General features: G+C 41.5%; 1 protein-coding gene and 1 pseudogene across 2 annotated transcripts in view; both read right to left on the reverse strand.

Moving 5' to 3' along the window:
* COL11A1 (collagen type XI alpha 1 chain) overlaps positions 1 to 14,797 on the reverse strand; it is a 196,897-nt gene extending 182,100 nt beyond the window's left edge. For both annotated transcript variants that reach the window (XM_055340297.1, XM_055340296.1), the window contains exon 1: positions 14,402 to 14,797. In XM_055340297.1, coding sequence (XP_055196272.1) covers positions 14,402 to 14,507 — 106 coding nt within the window. In that variant the 5' untranslated portion in view covers positions 14,508 to 14,797. The remainder of the gene's footprint in view (positions 1 to 14,401) is intronic.
* Positions 6,642 to 14,307, reverse strand: LOC129519277 (superoxide dismutase [Mn], mitochondrial-like; annotated as a pseudogene).
* Positions 14,798 to 16,461: the final 1,664 nt, after the last annotated feature.

Genomic DNA, 16,461 nt, shown 5'->3' on the forward strand with positions numbered 1-16,461 from the left:
AATGCTTTGCTGCTCTAGATAAATATATAAAAAAAAAAAACAAGAGTGCTACTGAGTTTATGTAGTGGTGGGATTTAGGACTGACAAATGAAAAAGTGAGAGTGAAGTGACTATAATTATAATTTAACTATAACCAATATTTTGCTATATTTTAAAATTACAAGAGCTCTTAATAAAGAGTCTGAAATGTAGGATAGGACAAGTGAATAGGCAACAATTAATAACTCAATTTCTACAGTTGGAACCTACTCTGTGACTTAGTTTCTCCAACTTAACCTTATTTTGAGAATTAAATAAAATAAGGCATTTTAACCTCTGAGGAAAGTGTCCAACACATAGTAACACTTAGTAAAAATAATATCTAAAAGCACTATGTCCTTAAATTTTCAATCTTTTTGAACATCTTTAATAGTGCCAGTGAGCATCACCCATGTTTCCTCCAGAATTATAATTCATTTGATTCTTGCTATCCATTTCCCCTGACTACTTTGGGAAATCTCTTTACAGAAGAGCAGAAAACTAAACAGGTTTCCACCTCTAAAGGTCCATCAGATATCTCCATGAAAATTATGTAGTGCTAAGCAACCTCTCCAGCACACTACTATGTTATCCCAAGAACATACAACTCCAGGAAGTTGCCTAGAACTTTGTCAGTTTATGTAACCAAATGAGTCTTGAATTTATATTTTCATATAGATTTCATTACCACTCTGTAGCACAACTTGACCTTAATACGCTTTTATTAGGATTTTCCCCATTTAATAATTTCTTTTTGTATTGCATAGATATTAACATAACTATAGATTAAATATAGCAACATGATGTAAGTTATTTATTAAAAGGTTTTAAAAAAACCTAATATTTTAGAGATGCCTGGTGACTCAGTTGGTTAAGCATCCAACTCTTGATTGCAGCTCAGATCATGATTGCGGGTGATGAAACAGAGCCCCACATAGGACTATGTGCTCAATAAGGACTGTGCTTGAGATGCCTTTCCTCTGCCACTCCCTCTATTCATGTGCTCTCTTTCTCTCCATCTCCCCCCCAAAATAAAAAAATAAATCCTTTTAAAAACCTAATATTTTAGTTTCTTTCCTCCGATACCATTTCTCCTATTTATTTCAAACACATATAGGATATAGAGCAACGTTGTATTACAAACAAACATGAAGTATTAAAAAACAAAACCTATTGATCTAAACTCTCCCATATTAAAAAAAAAAAAGGTTTGAGAGTTCATTTTTAAGTGATAATGTGGGACAAATAATGTTAAAAGAAATCACATAAATTTCCTATGTTCCAACACAACGCTTTGTAGCTGAAACAATTAGACTTTTTGTCTATATTTTGTAATCTAATCTTTATACTCAAAGTATAAGATGGGAGAAATGAACTGCTTGAATACATTAATAAATTGTAAGCTTACAAGATTAGAGTTGTAGTATTTACACTAAATACTCCTGGACATGGGAAGTGTTTAGAGTCCATTTTACCCAAGGGATTCTATAGTACACTTAAATGTTTTGTCATTTTAAACCTATGTGTAGAGAGTATATTTCCCTTCAGGAAAAAAAATGAATAAAATAAATACAAATATCTCAAGGCTCAAGTTTTTGATGGGCATCTTGCAAAAACTGGATATTTGATATTCAAAGAATAGCATCAAATTAAGAATGACATGGACAAAGACTTGTAAAATAGTAGCCTGTAGTTTCAGAAATTTTAAAGTTAATTTCACCAAAACTAAGCACCTAATAAGCCTAATGGTAATACCATTTCAGAAAACAGAAACCCAGCGATTAAATGTAAATATACTTCTTTATGATCCCATGAATATACCAGCTCAAAAAAAAATCACACAGTGTAATTCAAAATTGGAAAGGAAAAGGTAAAAGAAATACATAATTAAATATTCTGAAGTAGAAGTAATGGAAAAAGTGTGGCTCCCACCCCAATCCATTGTATCCACATCCCACTGTTGACTGTTTATTCTAATTCTGACCTACCCAGTGGTTGAAAGAAATGTGTAAACCTTGTGGTCCTAGCATAGATTTAGCATTGATTGTAAATAACAAATAAATTTGTTTTGAATATTAGTATGTGTGTACATTTCCTTAACAATATTTAATCTATAGCTGCTTTTAGGTGTTCACCTGCAAATATCCATCTACTTTTTAAGTAACCACGAGTCCCACATTATTGCCCTATTAAACCAGCTAAGCAAAGTACAAATTTCCATTACAATTTCTTTTTTTTTTTTTTTAGTTTTTTTTTTTAATTTGTATTTATTTATGATAGTCACAGAGAGAGAGAGAGAGAGGCAGAGACACAGGCAGAGGGAGAAGCAGGCTCCACGCACCGGGAGCCCGATGTGGGATTCGATCCCGGGGTCTCCAGGATCGCGCCCTGGGCCAAAGGCAGGCGCTAAACCACTGCGCCACCCAGGGATCCCCTCCATTACAATTTCTATACAGCTATAATCTCTTAAAACAACTGGACCAATATGCATGATGTCCATCAAATAAGTAAAATGCTTTACCATGTGGAATTTAAGTGTCACAGTGACTATGTATAAATATGCAAAATAAGTTTAACAACTATGGGAATTATGTGGACAACAATCGCCTAGAACCTGCCCAAATACTTTAAGGCAATAGTTGTACTCCTTGTACTCCAAAAATATCTAATTCTACATTTGATATAAAGCCTTAAAATAAAATACTCACCTTTAATTTAAATAAGCCATGACTTTTTATACATGACAAATATTTGATTAGCACTAAGAAGAAAATAAATCAGGAAACAAGGGTTAAGAAGGCATGGATTTTAGTATCAAATAAGAAAGACAGGAAAGGCCTCAATAAGGAAATAATGTCTGAGCAGTCTAGCCAGGCATAAGAGACTTTTCTATCCTGATATTTCGACAAAGTAGCATTCTAAGCAAAGGAATAGCAAGTGCAAAGAGGCTGAGAGATGAGTTGTCCCAAATGGGAGGAGCTGGAGGAAATGCAAGGAGACACTTAGGTCTCCAGCAGAGAAAATCATAGAGGTGGAAGAGATGAGGTCAGAGAAATAAGGGTGAGGCAGGTTAGAGGCAGATTGTATAGGTCCTCTGGGATGTTCAAGTTAAGGTTTTATTCAAAATGAGACAGAAAACTATTGGAAGTTAAGGGAGAGAAGTAACATGAACCAACTAGTTTTCCAAACCACTGTGGTTGCTTGCGTTGAGAACAGACAGGGACACTAGAGTGGAATAGAGAGCAGAGAGGAAGTAATTCCTATCCTCCAGGTGCAACATTTGGGCAATTTTGTTATCTTGGACTGGGAGATGAAGTACTAGATCAGATTCTGGATATACTCTGATGACAGAGCAGACAGGGTTGCTGATGGGTTGGATACAGAGTATGAGATAAAAGGAGTCAAAGCTATTCCAAGTATTTTAGCTCAAACATCATGACTGTGTTGCCATTCACTGAGATGGAAAGATTGTGAGAGGTACAGGTTTCAGAAGGAGTTCTCTGATTCAGTTCTGGGCATGATAATTTTGAGATGATTTAATACATTCCACTGGAAATGGCTGAATAGGCAGTTGAGTATATGAGACTGGAATTCAGGGAAGTTACGGGGTAGAAATAAAACTGGGAGTTGACAGCCTATAAACATATAAAGCTATAATTAATTAATTATACTTATTTTAAAACTCTATTTGATGTAACTTTCTGTGAAAGAAATCATTATGGATTAACAAATGATTATAATAAATATTTTATTCTCTCAAATAATCAAAATAGATATCTTGGTCCAATATATGAATCCTCAGAAACAACAACAACAAAAAAAATAACCACTTCCAATTTATGTCCTAAAACATGCTACAAGTTGGGTAATGACAAGAACGATCACATTTAAGGTTTAAAATGTTAGACTAAATCTTTGTCTCACAGCGGATTTTATAAAACGTGCACACATTTTGTTTCATGTACTCCCTTATAAAATAGGAAGATTATTCATTCATGCATTTTTCAAGTCCATAATGGGCATAATCCTGTATCAAGTGTCACTTAAATGTACTAATTACCGTGGAGAACCCCAAGAGACTTTACAGGAGGTTAGCTATTCCAGAAAAAGCAGCATGGTCTCAGTTCCCTGGTTATTTGTCAGAAGATCCAGTGGTTGCAATCAAGTGGAACCACCTAGTATGGATAGATATCAAAGTATGTACTGATCCTGCCAACTTAGCAGCCTCCCTGTATTTTAGTCACATGAGTCTGCACTAAATAAAAATATTATCCACACAGTCTTGTGTTATGTGGTCCTAGCCCATTCTCCTAACCCCAGCACTCTCCTGATAATACACATACCCCATGAGAATAGACACTAGAAAGTAGGCATACTATCCTTCTAGTCAGGGCACCTAACACTGACTACACATAGAAGAGAGTCATTTAATTTTCAGTTATTGAACAGCCTCAATCCTGAACTTTCTTGTATCATAAAAAGCTTCTATGAACTGAAATTGAAAGCAGAAATAATATCACAACTCTGAGGATGGCAAGGGAAAGAACCAATGCCAGTTGAGAGTGCATGTTGAGAGTGTGATACTTAAAAAGCTTGGCATTTCCTACTTACAAGTGGCCAAAGCCATTAAAATGTTTATTATAAAACTTAAATTATAGTTTCAATATAAGCAGATGACTTTAATGTTGAGAAAAGCAGTTTTAGCCTACATCTAGTTTATTACATGCTATGGAGAGGAGGATTAAAAAGAGCACAATCTATATCATAATTCAGTTGATCTATCCAAATCTCTTTTTGCAGACTCACTGCTATTGGGTAATTGAGTATTTATCAAATGATTTGCATGCAGCAGATAAATAACCTTTTACTTGACTTGCAGTGCTCTGTTAATACAAGCTAGACACATTCCTATTTTTGTGTGTATTTATTTCCCGTTACAAAATATTCATAAATTATCTGTGGGGCTTTATAAAGTACCTATCCTTGGATTCCATACAAAATCTACTCAATCAACATCCACGGAGATGGGATTGGAAATAATTGTGACATCAAGACAAGGCTGATTGCCTGCGTATTCTTGACTTTAGTAAAATGTCTTGCTTATGAGGTCATTAATTCATATGATAAACATCTTTTGGCCACCTATTTTGCCCCAGGTATAGTGCCAGAAGCCAGAATTTCTAACATGAATGAAAGAAGATGCATTATTTGTTTTCATTTTAGCATCAAAAATATTCTGTGATAAGGTTGGAAGAAGCATAGTGTGCTTTAGGATGTTATGCAAGGTCAACTACCTCAGTCTTCATGGTTGAGGAGAGGTATTCTTTTAGGGGATAACATCTAAATCCTGAGTAAAAAAAGCAACGGTAAGTGGCTTGGAAGAGTGTTCACGGTGGAGATAATAGCTTGCCTGGAGGTAAAACAGAGACAGACATTCTCAGGAAATCACAACAATATCAGCAAAAATCTGTTCGATATACTTCTTTAGACACTGGCAATAACTGACATATAGAACCTTATTTCATATCTCAGGTTGTTCGTTAGGTTATTCATTAGAGCTTCAACCGACACTTCCACTTCACTCAACGAAGATTTATCTATCGAATACCATGTGACAGGCTTTGTACTATGTGCTTGGGACACACTAAAACGATAAAGATACATATCCTAATGATTTTGGTGTAACTAAAATAAATATGCAATGGATAAGAATAGAATATAAAAAGTATGTAGCATTCTTCCAAAACAATTCTACAACTACTGTCTCTTAATCTTATTAAGGACTTGAAACTATAAGCTCCTTGCTTAAAGATGGTACTTCATAATATAGTTAGTATATCACACATATATATAATATGTATATATGAACAATATATGTATAATATGAAAATTAATTTCTAGAATGAGCTTACTAAAATAACCATAAGGTGATAAATACAGATAGTTACTCTTTTAATAGTTATTAAGCAAAATAAGAAATTCCTAATAGCATACAAAACTGAGATAAAAGTTTCAAAATGAATATATGATGGGAATTTCCCAATTATTATTTTAACAGATTGATACCACTCTTGTCTTAAACTTTCTTGTTCACCAGCAGACAGTGAAATTATTTATGTTGCTGTCAAAGCAAAAATACCACTTCATATGGTGTTTTTCTCTATCAGATTGCTATGTTAAAGAAAACTACCATTTTAGAGGTAATGTAGGCAATTAGTAGCTTCAAATATTTAGCAGTGTCTTGGAAGAGAATGTGCAAAATGTGTTCTCCAAATGAGGAAAGCTAAAGGGATATCCCAATTCATTCACTTACAGAGAATAAGTAAAGAAGTAAAGAGGGAGGGATCTAATTACAGCTATCGACATGACATGAGTAGGTCACTTCACACCACTCCAAATTAACTAGATTTAAACTTGTTCCAGTCCACTGGGTAAAGTAAGAAGATAATTTATAATCTAAATAGTGACTATATTATGTACTGTGCCTTGTGGCATCTTGGTAGACTCTGAGGACAGAAATAAAACTAAATCATAGTCGTTACCCACCCCCCCCGGCAACTCCTACAGGAAGACTAACAGAAAAATGAGTAATTTCTTAAATAATGATATCCTTTTTTTGAAACCTATGTGTATCTTTTAGTTACATTATGGGTTGATTGCATTCCAAACAGCTTTTAGACAATCAGATCTGACACTTTTATACTGAAGGTAATAAAGCACACTACCATATATCAGTCTCCCAAAGTGGAATAAGACCTGTTGTTCCTTGCAATGGATCCTGATTAGAACAGGCAGCAATTTGTTAAGTGTCCTTATTACTCAATGAAACCAAGCCAACTCCAATCTGAACTGTGAATGCTAACAGATGCAGCTGTCAACTTCCCCTTAAATAAGTCAAAGGAAATAAAGTAACACTTGCTGGCTTCCAGCAACCACCCTTAGTGGTCTCCGACATTATTAGGGCTCAGGATTGTTCTTAAAATGTAAGAGTGGTATGGTGTCCACCATTGAACTTTAATGCAGGCTGAATTAGAACATTGTCTTTTGCCAAGTCCTCTTTATATTTCTCCTTAGTGGCATTCAGGTTATTCATACAATTGACATGATGCTTACTGTGGTGCAGTTGTGTGTTCTGACCGTTAATGTTGCACCCCAGGGTACTATAATCATAAGTCAGGGCGGCTGTATGGAAACATTAGAACACATGATAAAGTAAGCTGGGACCAATGATCAAACCCACGGACCCTGTAACATGATTGTCTAGGTTCAAATCCTGGGTCTATCACATAGAAGCTGTGTGACCTTAAGCATGATAATTAACTTCTCTGTTTTTCAGTTCCCTCGTGGGTAAAATGTGTATGTTAACATTAGCTTACTTCCAGGGCAATTGTCAGAATGAAATGAGATTCTATATGAAAAGTGCTAACTACAGGAGCTGGCATATAATAATAAGCAGGTACTGAGTGTTAGATCTTACTATTTTATCTGCCTGAAGATATGAAGCCTGATCTAAATCCTGAAGTAGGAGAAGACATCTGCTAGATGGATGAGAAGGGAACAGATATTCCAGGGAAAGAGAATGGTGTGTCCCAGAACAGGGGAGAACACAGGCAAGAGGTTTAACACAGCCGAAGTGCAGGGTAAATGGGGGCAGGTTTGTGGCAGTGGAGGGAGTGGCTGGTCAGGAGCCTGGGCACACAGAAGAGTCCCATCCTGAAGGCCACTCTACATCAGGCTAAGCCATTTGTACAATATATTCTCAATTCTCAACAATCATTCTCAAAACCAGTGAAGTTTCTTGAAGACTCATCAGCATTCAAAAAGAAGAGTGCCAGCTAGTAGGGTGTGCTCCACTGTTGACTCTTGCCTAAAGGGAGAAGTCAGGGAAAATAGCGGCATGTATGACTCTTCTGTCTCTGCAGAGCTCTCTAAGAGCACAAAGTGCAAAAGTGTTTTAGAGTTTCTTATTAGGTTTGTCAGGAATTGCAACCACTGCCCTTTCTGGCAGTCATCCTTTTGGGAAGTTGTTTGTGAAGAGCTGAGTGAGGAAGGAAAGCCAACCACCTCACACAGTGGAAGGTTCACGCCTGTAAGCCCGGATGCCAGCTTAGCAGTCAGACAGAGGAAGGAAGCTTCCACTGACACTCTATGCGCTCAAGTTCTATGAATAGGGACCTTCATTTGCCTGTACAGTACAGGGCCATTCAAGAGCAATTAAATTTGTTTAAAATAAGAAAGAAATGCTTTTTGAGGAAAAAAAAAGGAGGTTTAGAAGGGATTGCAAAAGTTGATTGTGCTAAAGCACTTTTACACAGGTTTGTTTTAGTTCTCAATTGTCAAGTCGTATTTAAGCTGGTCTCTTACTCTGAAATATGATAACCTTTCTTTTCTCTGAGTTCTTTCTCCTAAATTAATAGCACTGTCTCTAATTCCATGCGCAGCAAGCAAAGAGTTTATTTTACCAGATAACAGTAGGTCTGGTGATCAGCCAATGTCTAAAGAACCACTAGCCAAGTCAGCAGTAGGCCAAAGACTGCAACCAATAGATACTACTCACTAAATCACTTTAAAATCGACTTTCATCTTCTCTACCAGCTAGTATTATTCAGGTTGAGTTTTGAGACAACAGAAAGCAGGGGGAAAAAAGCTTATAAAAATGACATTTTATTAGGGTTTTGCAAGAAAAAGAAAGACATACATTAGTCACCTAATAATATAGAAAACAGTTTAAAATGAAAAAAATAGAACTTTATATTCTGAATTAAATTGCAAGAGAAATTAGAAGAAGAAAGTACAAATTTAGGTAAGTCATTATAGTATACCAAAAGATGCACCGAAATCTGCATTTAAAGTTGCCTCTTTGGTGAAAGAATTTAGGGAACACTGCAATTTTTTATAGCATCTGTGTACAACTCTCTTTCTTCTTTGCTAAGGAACAAAAACTTCGATGGTCAAAAACAAAGTTGGGTTTCCTCTCACCACTCCCAGCTCAGGTCACATTTCCCCAGTATCAAATGAGGGAAGTGGAGGAGTAAAAGCAGAAATACAGATCAGCTCTCAGCCCCCACTCTGTAGTTGCCTTGAATGCCTAATGATTACACCAACTGCCCTTAATTATTTCTCCAAAGGTAGGAGGAAAGAAAATTGTGCTTAGTATACAATGGAAGTCTGGCTTTTGGATACCTAAGTATAATCATTAAAAACTATTTAAATGATGTGGATGGCTCGGTACTTATTAAACCCTATATTCATATAAATTGTTAGAGTTGATCATGAATATAAATATTAGTTTCCACAGTGTCTTCTTCAGGACCCTAAGGACATGTACTGCTTTCCCTAAAGACAGGAAAACTCTTCATTTGACAGAAATACTAGATCTACCATTGTTGTTGCCAGCAAGACAAGTATCATTGTCATCTCTTAAGAGTGTCTACTTCCCAATAGACTAACTGTCCATTTCTTCTTGAGGTGGAAGTTATTTATGTAGTCTCAGATGTCTTAACAATCCAGAAGAAAAATCAATTAGAATTTACATTACTAAGTGTTCTCCTATATCTTCCCAAATTTGCCACTTGTTTGGCAAAAGATTATCTATTAAACAAACAAGCCATGTTGAGTAATAATCAAATTATTATCTGGTTTAGTAATACAACCAATATGTATGTGTATATATATATATATATATACATATATATATAGTCTATATCATCCAATCAATCTAAAATCAACTTGGAAAGCATAAAATCTGACACTATATGCAATAAACACAGATATATTATTAACTGAATATATTCTTTGAAGTAAATATATCATATATATTTATATTATATAAATATATAATTTCTTAGATTCTTAAAATTCAAAGTGTGACTGGCCCTCCAGTAACAACTTTACAGTGCATAATAAAAAACTATGTTCCTAATCCAGCAACAAACATACACAAAAAATATTTTACAAACTACTACACTTTCTACTCTGATACCAATAATCCTATAGAATCACATAATTAGGTGTATTGACAATACAAATGATCAAAAATTACCTTTCTCCAAACTTAGAAAACTGAGGAATTTTTAAATGCATTCTATAACTCTGTTCCCTAATGGATTTTCTTTAAATCAATCATTTTCACTTAATCCATCTTCTCACTAAACTCCAAGAACTACAGTTAGACAATATTTGGTCATTCCATAAAGTTTCAGACCTACTATTATTTACAGATATTTTTGTCACTATCGCAGACCTTCACTATATTTACTTAGAAAAACATCGAATATTATGGAAATATTTTTATTTTCTATGAGAAAAATCATTTAGCTAATAACTTTTCTATGCCTTGGTTTCTTCATTAGTCAAGTGAGAAGGTAGTAAAGAGAAATAATCTCTACAATAATATCTCTAGCTTTCTCTTTTAAAAATCTATACACCTTTTTTCCCTTCCCTTGAAAAATTCAGCTTTTTATTACAGGCACTCTCAACCAAGCTTGACTTGAGTCCATTCTCATTATCATTCATTATCAAATAGGCAATGCTTCAATAAATTAACCAGAGTGAGTCGAGTTTTTCCCAGAAAAAAAGCAAACTTTTAGAAAAGAAAGATCACTGTTTAGTTTGGGGTTCTGTTTTATGTTTTGTTTTGGTGTCTTATCAGAAATGCTACCCAAAAATCTGAGAAAGAGATTCATGTCTGCCATGCTATATTTTAGGGATAACTTAACTTGAATAATACGCTCTATCTACACTAGTCATATTGAGGCAAACACAGACTCTAAAAAATTAATTAAATAAATTGTAAGAGATATATACATTTCTCACTTGCCACTTCACAATTTTGTCAAAAAATATGAGAATACCTCTTAGAGTAATTTTATAAAGTGGAGTCTCAGTTAAGTACTTATTATGAAGTAAATTGTCACTTTAAGATATTAATAAACTTAATTTCAAAACTAGTAGACAATTTTGTGAAAGTGTCTACATTTACTTGAATATATATGCGCCACCTAAATCTGTTTAAAACAGGCAGGAGAGTGCTTCTCATAAGATACCCGGTTTTCTTTATCGTTTCTCTATTAGACTTTGTCAATTAAAAAAAAAAAGAGGAAAGACACTATAAATAATCCTAGCAGACACTGCATTTGTTATCAGAAGTGTATCTGACCTTTTAACTGATTTTTGATTAAGGACCCACAGGGACAAACTTGATCTCTTTGCAAGGTTGGATTAGCACATACTCTGGAAGCCAGCACCATTTCACCTGCTGATCCTGGGCACTCAAAACACTCCAGCAAGGCTCACTACCCATTGCTGACAAGCTTTGAAAAGCGCTCATAAAATTAATCAACTTTTTCAAGACACACTCTTGGTTTTATCACCAAAGGTTGAATAGCATTTCAATTAGTGAAGAAAAAAAAAAAAGATTCAATTAAATTCTATTTTTCTTAGTAATCACTTATAGCTTAACTGGTTTTAAAAGTCTTAAAGCCCTCACCCTTAATGCAATCACAGCACCGTCACTATAAATTCCAGGTAAATATCAGGTTCTCTCTATAACAAGCAATAGACTAATTGATAAATCTATAAATTTCTGAGATAAAACATTTATGTTAACCACAGGGAAATATAGGAGACATAAAATTAAGTTAATGCAAATGAACATACTATAAAAATAATACTCTTTTAGGCTAAATCATAATAAATGCTAAAAAATTGTAATAGGCATGTTAAAGATGTCCAAGTTACAGGGTTCGGATTTGCAAAGCAAAACAATATGATTCTGTGTGAGATTATAAATTTTCTTCTAATCCATTCAGGCCAAGAACTATTCTTTGTAAGGCAGATGCTTTAGGATCCTAACTACACTTTCTTTAGGATTTAATTTATTAAAAAAAAAAAAATTTACCAGAACTCTTTAAGTCTTTGTTTTAAATCCAAGAAATACAAATTTTAGGTGAAAATAGGCTGTTTTAAATTACCTTTTGATTTAGCAATCAAATCACACCCCTGCATCTCACCAACATCAGTAAATTATACTACATAATAATACCTTTATTTAGAAACTGGAATGAAATCATATTCATTCTTACTTCAATTGCAAATATAATGGCTGCATAAGAACCGAACACTGGGTTTATTTTTTCCTTGTGTGATGATTCAGGCCAGGGTTTCCTTTTTAAGCATTAGTATAGTATTTCTTCCTTTTTGAAGTTTATTAAGTGGCAAAAATGCCTACAGGAGATTTGTAAATATTACTTAGTGGGAAGTAATAAGCACCTAGCAACTTGATGACAAGAATACCAAATCTTACAGTGTGAGTATCCAAACAGTCTTGTAACTTTCAAGACATCTCGTCAGAAATGACAAACAAAAACAACAAATGATGCTTAAACTTTGCTATTTGCCACATTAGTTGGCCTTATAATAACAGGGTTCCTTTTCCACCACTTACTTGATGTGGTACTGAGATGTTTGTTTAAAAGTGTTTCAGATCTGAAGCTAGACTGAAAAGAGACAACTAATGCAACACAAGTATAGAAATCTGATCTTTCTGATAGCCGTAGAGCTTGAAGGAAGGCCAAGTGTGGAAGAGAAACATAAATATCTGCACTGAAATAATCCCTGGATGTCTACAACAGTGTCTCTTGAGTTTATATATCTCATCCATCTTCACTGAAGAAAATTTGGTTTCTATATTTTTAAATCAAGAGCTGGCATTGCGATACATTGTCCAAATGTGTGTGTAACCAGCTGAAAAAGAAATAGTAGATCTGCTCTTTCTTAACCGAGTGTCTTTTGCCGGCATCACCGCAGTTACAAGTACGTGAAGAGGCCCTGTGTTCTAAGGCAGATGCTTAAAAAAAAAGAAAAAAAAAATCCCAAATAATAAATAAAACCAGCAGAGGGCAGAACTGCCGACAGAAACTGACCAGCCCAGCTGGGTGACCAGGTACCAAAGGTAAAAAGCAAACTTTTGATGGATTCCACTTTCAAAGGCTCTTACAACACATCGACATGAATGAATGAATCCAAATGATTGGCATGACTTGTAACAAAATCCAAGCACAATTTACATGTGAGGCTCTGGCTCTATCTCCCCGGGAAAAGCCAAGCAGAAGGATCAGCCGGCGGCGCCCGCTGCCCAGGAAGGTGAGCACCGCTGAGCTCGGGGAGGAGCGCGGCCCGGCTTCCAGGGCTCGGCCCGGGAGCGCCGATTCCCATGCGGGAGAACGCAGGTCTGGACATCCAGCGGGGCCACACTCAGGTTCCCGCTAAAGCCTGCGCGTTTGGGGTTGACAACTTGTCTCGCCCTCAGCCAATCCTCGCCACCCGCCTTGCTACCCCCCACTTGTCTGTGCACCCGACAAAGCTCGCTCTTCTCCTCCAAGCGCCCCAGGCCTCCGCCCGCCAGCCGGGGCTGCGGCACCTAACGGGCCGCCGCAGCCCGGGGCCCGGGGAGGGGGCGGGGAGGAGCGGGGAGGGGCGGCGGGGGGCGGGGGAGGGGTGCGGGCGCTCTCCCTCCTCGGGTCCTGACGGGGCTGCGGTCCTCCCAGCAGGTCGGGCCACGGAGCGGTTGCTGGTGCCACGTAGAGCCTTTTCCTCACCTCTCCCCTCCCACCGCATCCCAGGCCCCCTCCCCTCCCCTCCCGAAGCCTGGTCCTCCTCCCCCGCCCCCCTGGCTCGGCGACTTTCATCCTTCTCCAAGGGAACTGCACGTCCAACCTGCAAGAAGAAGCGGGGGTGGGGGTGGGGGCGGGGGCGGGGTGGGGGTCGCGGCGGGAGAGGTGCTCTCCCCATCTTCAGCCCCTTCTTTAGAACCTGCCAGTTTTTTCTTCCACTTAAGATCCCTCCAAATGCCACACACACACACACACTCACACTCACACTCACACTCACACTCACAGTGTGCTCAGTCTTCTAGATTCAGCACCTCTGCTTTCTCTTCTCTCCCTAAAAGTAAAAGAGCCCGTTTGTACTTTGTTTCACACAAAGAACTTTATCAAGGTCCCTGTTCTACCCTTTCTCTAGATTTTCTCCTCCGCTCAGCCCTACAACGAGCCCCCCTAGGTGGGATGTGAGGAGAGCAGCAGACGCGCTCCAGGGCAGCGCAGGGGCCCGGGTCAGGCCAGGGCCGGGTGCGGGTGCGGCTGCCGGCGCCCCAGGTGACATCCCTGGCCCGGGGCGGGCATCCCCGGGCCGCGCCTGACAGGTCTGCGCCGCCGCGGCCTCCGCCCCGCTCGCGTCCCGCCTCGTCCGGGTCTCTCCGGCCTCGCTCCGGCCCGCGGGCGGCAGCATCCGGACGGTCCCGGGGGCCCGGGGGCGGGGGGCAGAGGGGAGGGCCCGGGCGACAGAGGGCGACCCCCCCCCCCGGCCGCGGCTTTGTCCTTACCTCCGCCGACCCCTGCAGCCTGGAAGAGGCAAGTCAGCGCGAGGGCGGCCGCGGTGAGCCCCCAGGGCCACCGCCGCGTCCTCCACCGAGACGGCCTCCGCTCCATCTCCGGCCCCGCTCCAGCCGCGACCTCGACCCGCCAACTGCGGCCGCGCACCGACCTCGTCCCCTGCACCGCGTCGTCGGGGCCCGCTACGCGGCCATCGAGGAGGGGGCAGACGGCTCCTCCCGGGCACCCGACGCTGCGCTGCCTGCCTGCGCCTCGCCCCCTCCTCTCCCTCCGCCGCCCCGCCGGCCGCGACCCCGAGGCTCCTCCGCGGGGCCCTGCGCTCACACTGCAGGCTCGCGCGGGGCTCCCGCCGACGACCCGACACGACTGCGCGCCCCTAAAGGCTTCATGCCGTCAGTGGGCCGGCCGCGGGGCCCCGGGCAGCCCCCTCCCCCGCCCACTGCCCTCCGCGCCCCCCTCGGCCCGGCCCGCCGCGGGGCCCACCCAATCACACGCGCCCGGCGGCCGCGACCCCGCCCCCCGCCGCCCCGCAGGCCCGGCCCCCCGGCCCCCGGCTCCCCGCGCCCCCCGCGACACCCCCCCCCCGGCTCCCCGCGCCCCCCGCGATCCCCCCCGGCCCCCGCGACCCCCGCGCCCCCGCGACCCCCGCGCCCCCGCGCCCCGGACCCCGCGACTCCCCAGCTCCCCGGCTCCCCGCGCCCCCCGGACCCCCGCGTCCCCCGGCCCCCCGGCCCCGGAGACCCTTCGCGCCCCCCAGCTCCCCGCGACCCCCGTGACCGCACGCGTCCCCTCGGCCCCCTGGCCCCCCGAGCCCCCCGAGCCCCCCGGCTCCCCGCGCCCCCTGCGCCCCCGGACCCCCCGGCCACCCCCCCTCGCGCCCCCTCCCTCCCCGCCCGCCCGGAGCCCCGACAAGAAGTGGGAGGGAGTTACGCGGGACGCGTGCTTGGCTCCTGCACCTCGGGAATGAAAGGAATGGCAGGAGAGCCCCGGAGCCCGCAGAGTTCTCAAGGAGCTTCTGTATTCAATAAAAACAGCTACTTGTCCGCCCGCGGCCGTCCGTGAGGCTCGTCGCCGGCGGGGGAGGGAGCAGCGCGGCCGCGGGGCCGACCCGGGCGGGCACCCCTCGGGTGGCGGGCGTGGGACCCGCGACTCGGGGTTCCCTTGCTCCGGAAGGGATCTGTATTTTTTTACTTTATTTCATTTTATTCATTTTTAAACTGAGAATTAGAAGAAAGGGATGAAGGTGAGTTGCAGGGACCCAAGAGGTCACCCCCCCACCCCACCCCCCCACCCGATCTTAGAGTGACGCTGGCCTCCCTTCCAGTTCTGAACCTGACAAGTTCCTCTCTTAGATGCTTAAGCTCTGCACTACCTGCATTCAGTCTCGTCTCTTAAAGAGCCGAACTGTACTTTGAGGCAGGAGGAGAAAGAGATGTATGGGAGCTGACATTGAGGGGGTGAGTGATTTGATTTTCCAGCTGATTCTGACCTGGTCTCCAACGAGGGGGCCAAGCGGGAGGAGGAAGGACAAGCAAGGCAACTAGCAGAGATGCCCAAGCGTTTAGGCCCACAGCTCCTGTAAAGGGCCTCAGGGGCTGAGAGCCTGGGCACTCCACAGAGGAAATAGTAAGGGGCAGGTATCTAAATTCCTTCTACTTACCCTCCCCCAAGTAATCCCCTTAAACCTGGAGTATAGATTCTCTGGTCATTTTTTCCAAGCTTAAATTATGCCCTCCTCTTGGCTCCTTTGTGTTCCTTAATATTTCCTGAGACGTCTCTTTCAAAAATTTTCTGGAACAGATCCCAACAAGGTAGCCAGCATACATACATTAGGCGCTCAGTAGAGATGGGCTGAGTGAATGAATACGTTTTTCCCGTTGACAAAGACTGGACACTTTGACCAGGACCTACGCTGAGTATTTAAGACCTCTCAGGGATCCCTGGGTGGCGCAGCGGTTTAGCGCCTGCCTTTGGCCCAGGGCGCGATCCCGGAGACCCGGGATCGAATCCCACGTCGGGCTCCCGGTGCATGGAGCCTGCTTCTCCCTCT

The sequence above is a fragment of the Nyctereutes procyonoides genome, unplaced genomic scaffold, assembly GCF_905146905.1.
Source record: "Nyctereutes procyonoides isolate TBG_1078 unplaced genomic scaffold, NYPRO_anot_genome, whole genome shotgun sequence".
Classification (NCBI taxonomy): Eukaryota; Metazoa; Chordata; class Mammalia; order Carnivora; family Canidae; genus Nyctereutes; species Nyctereutes procyonoides.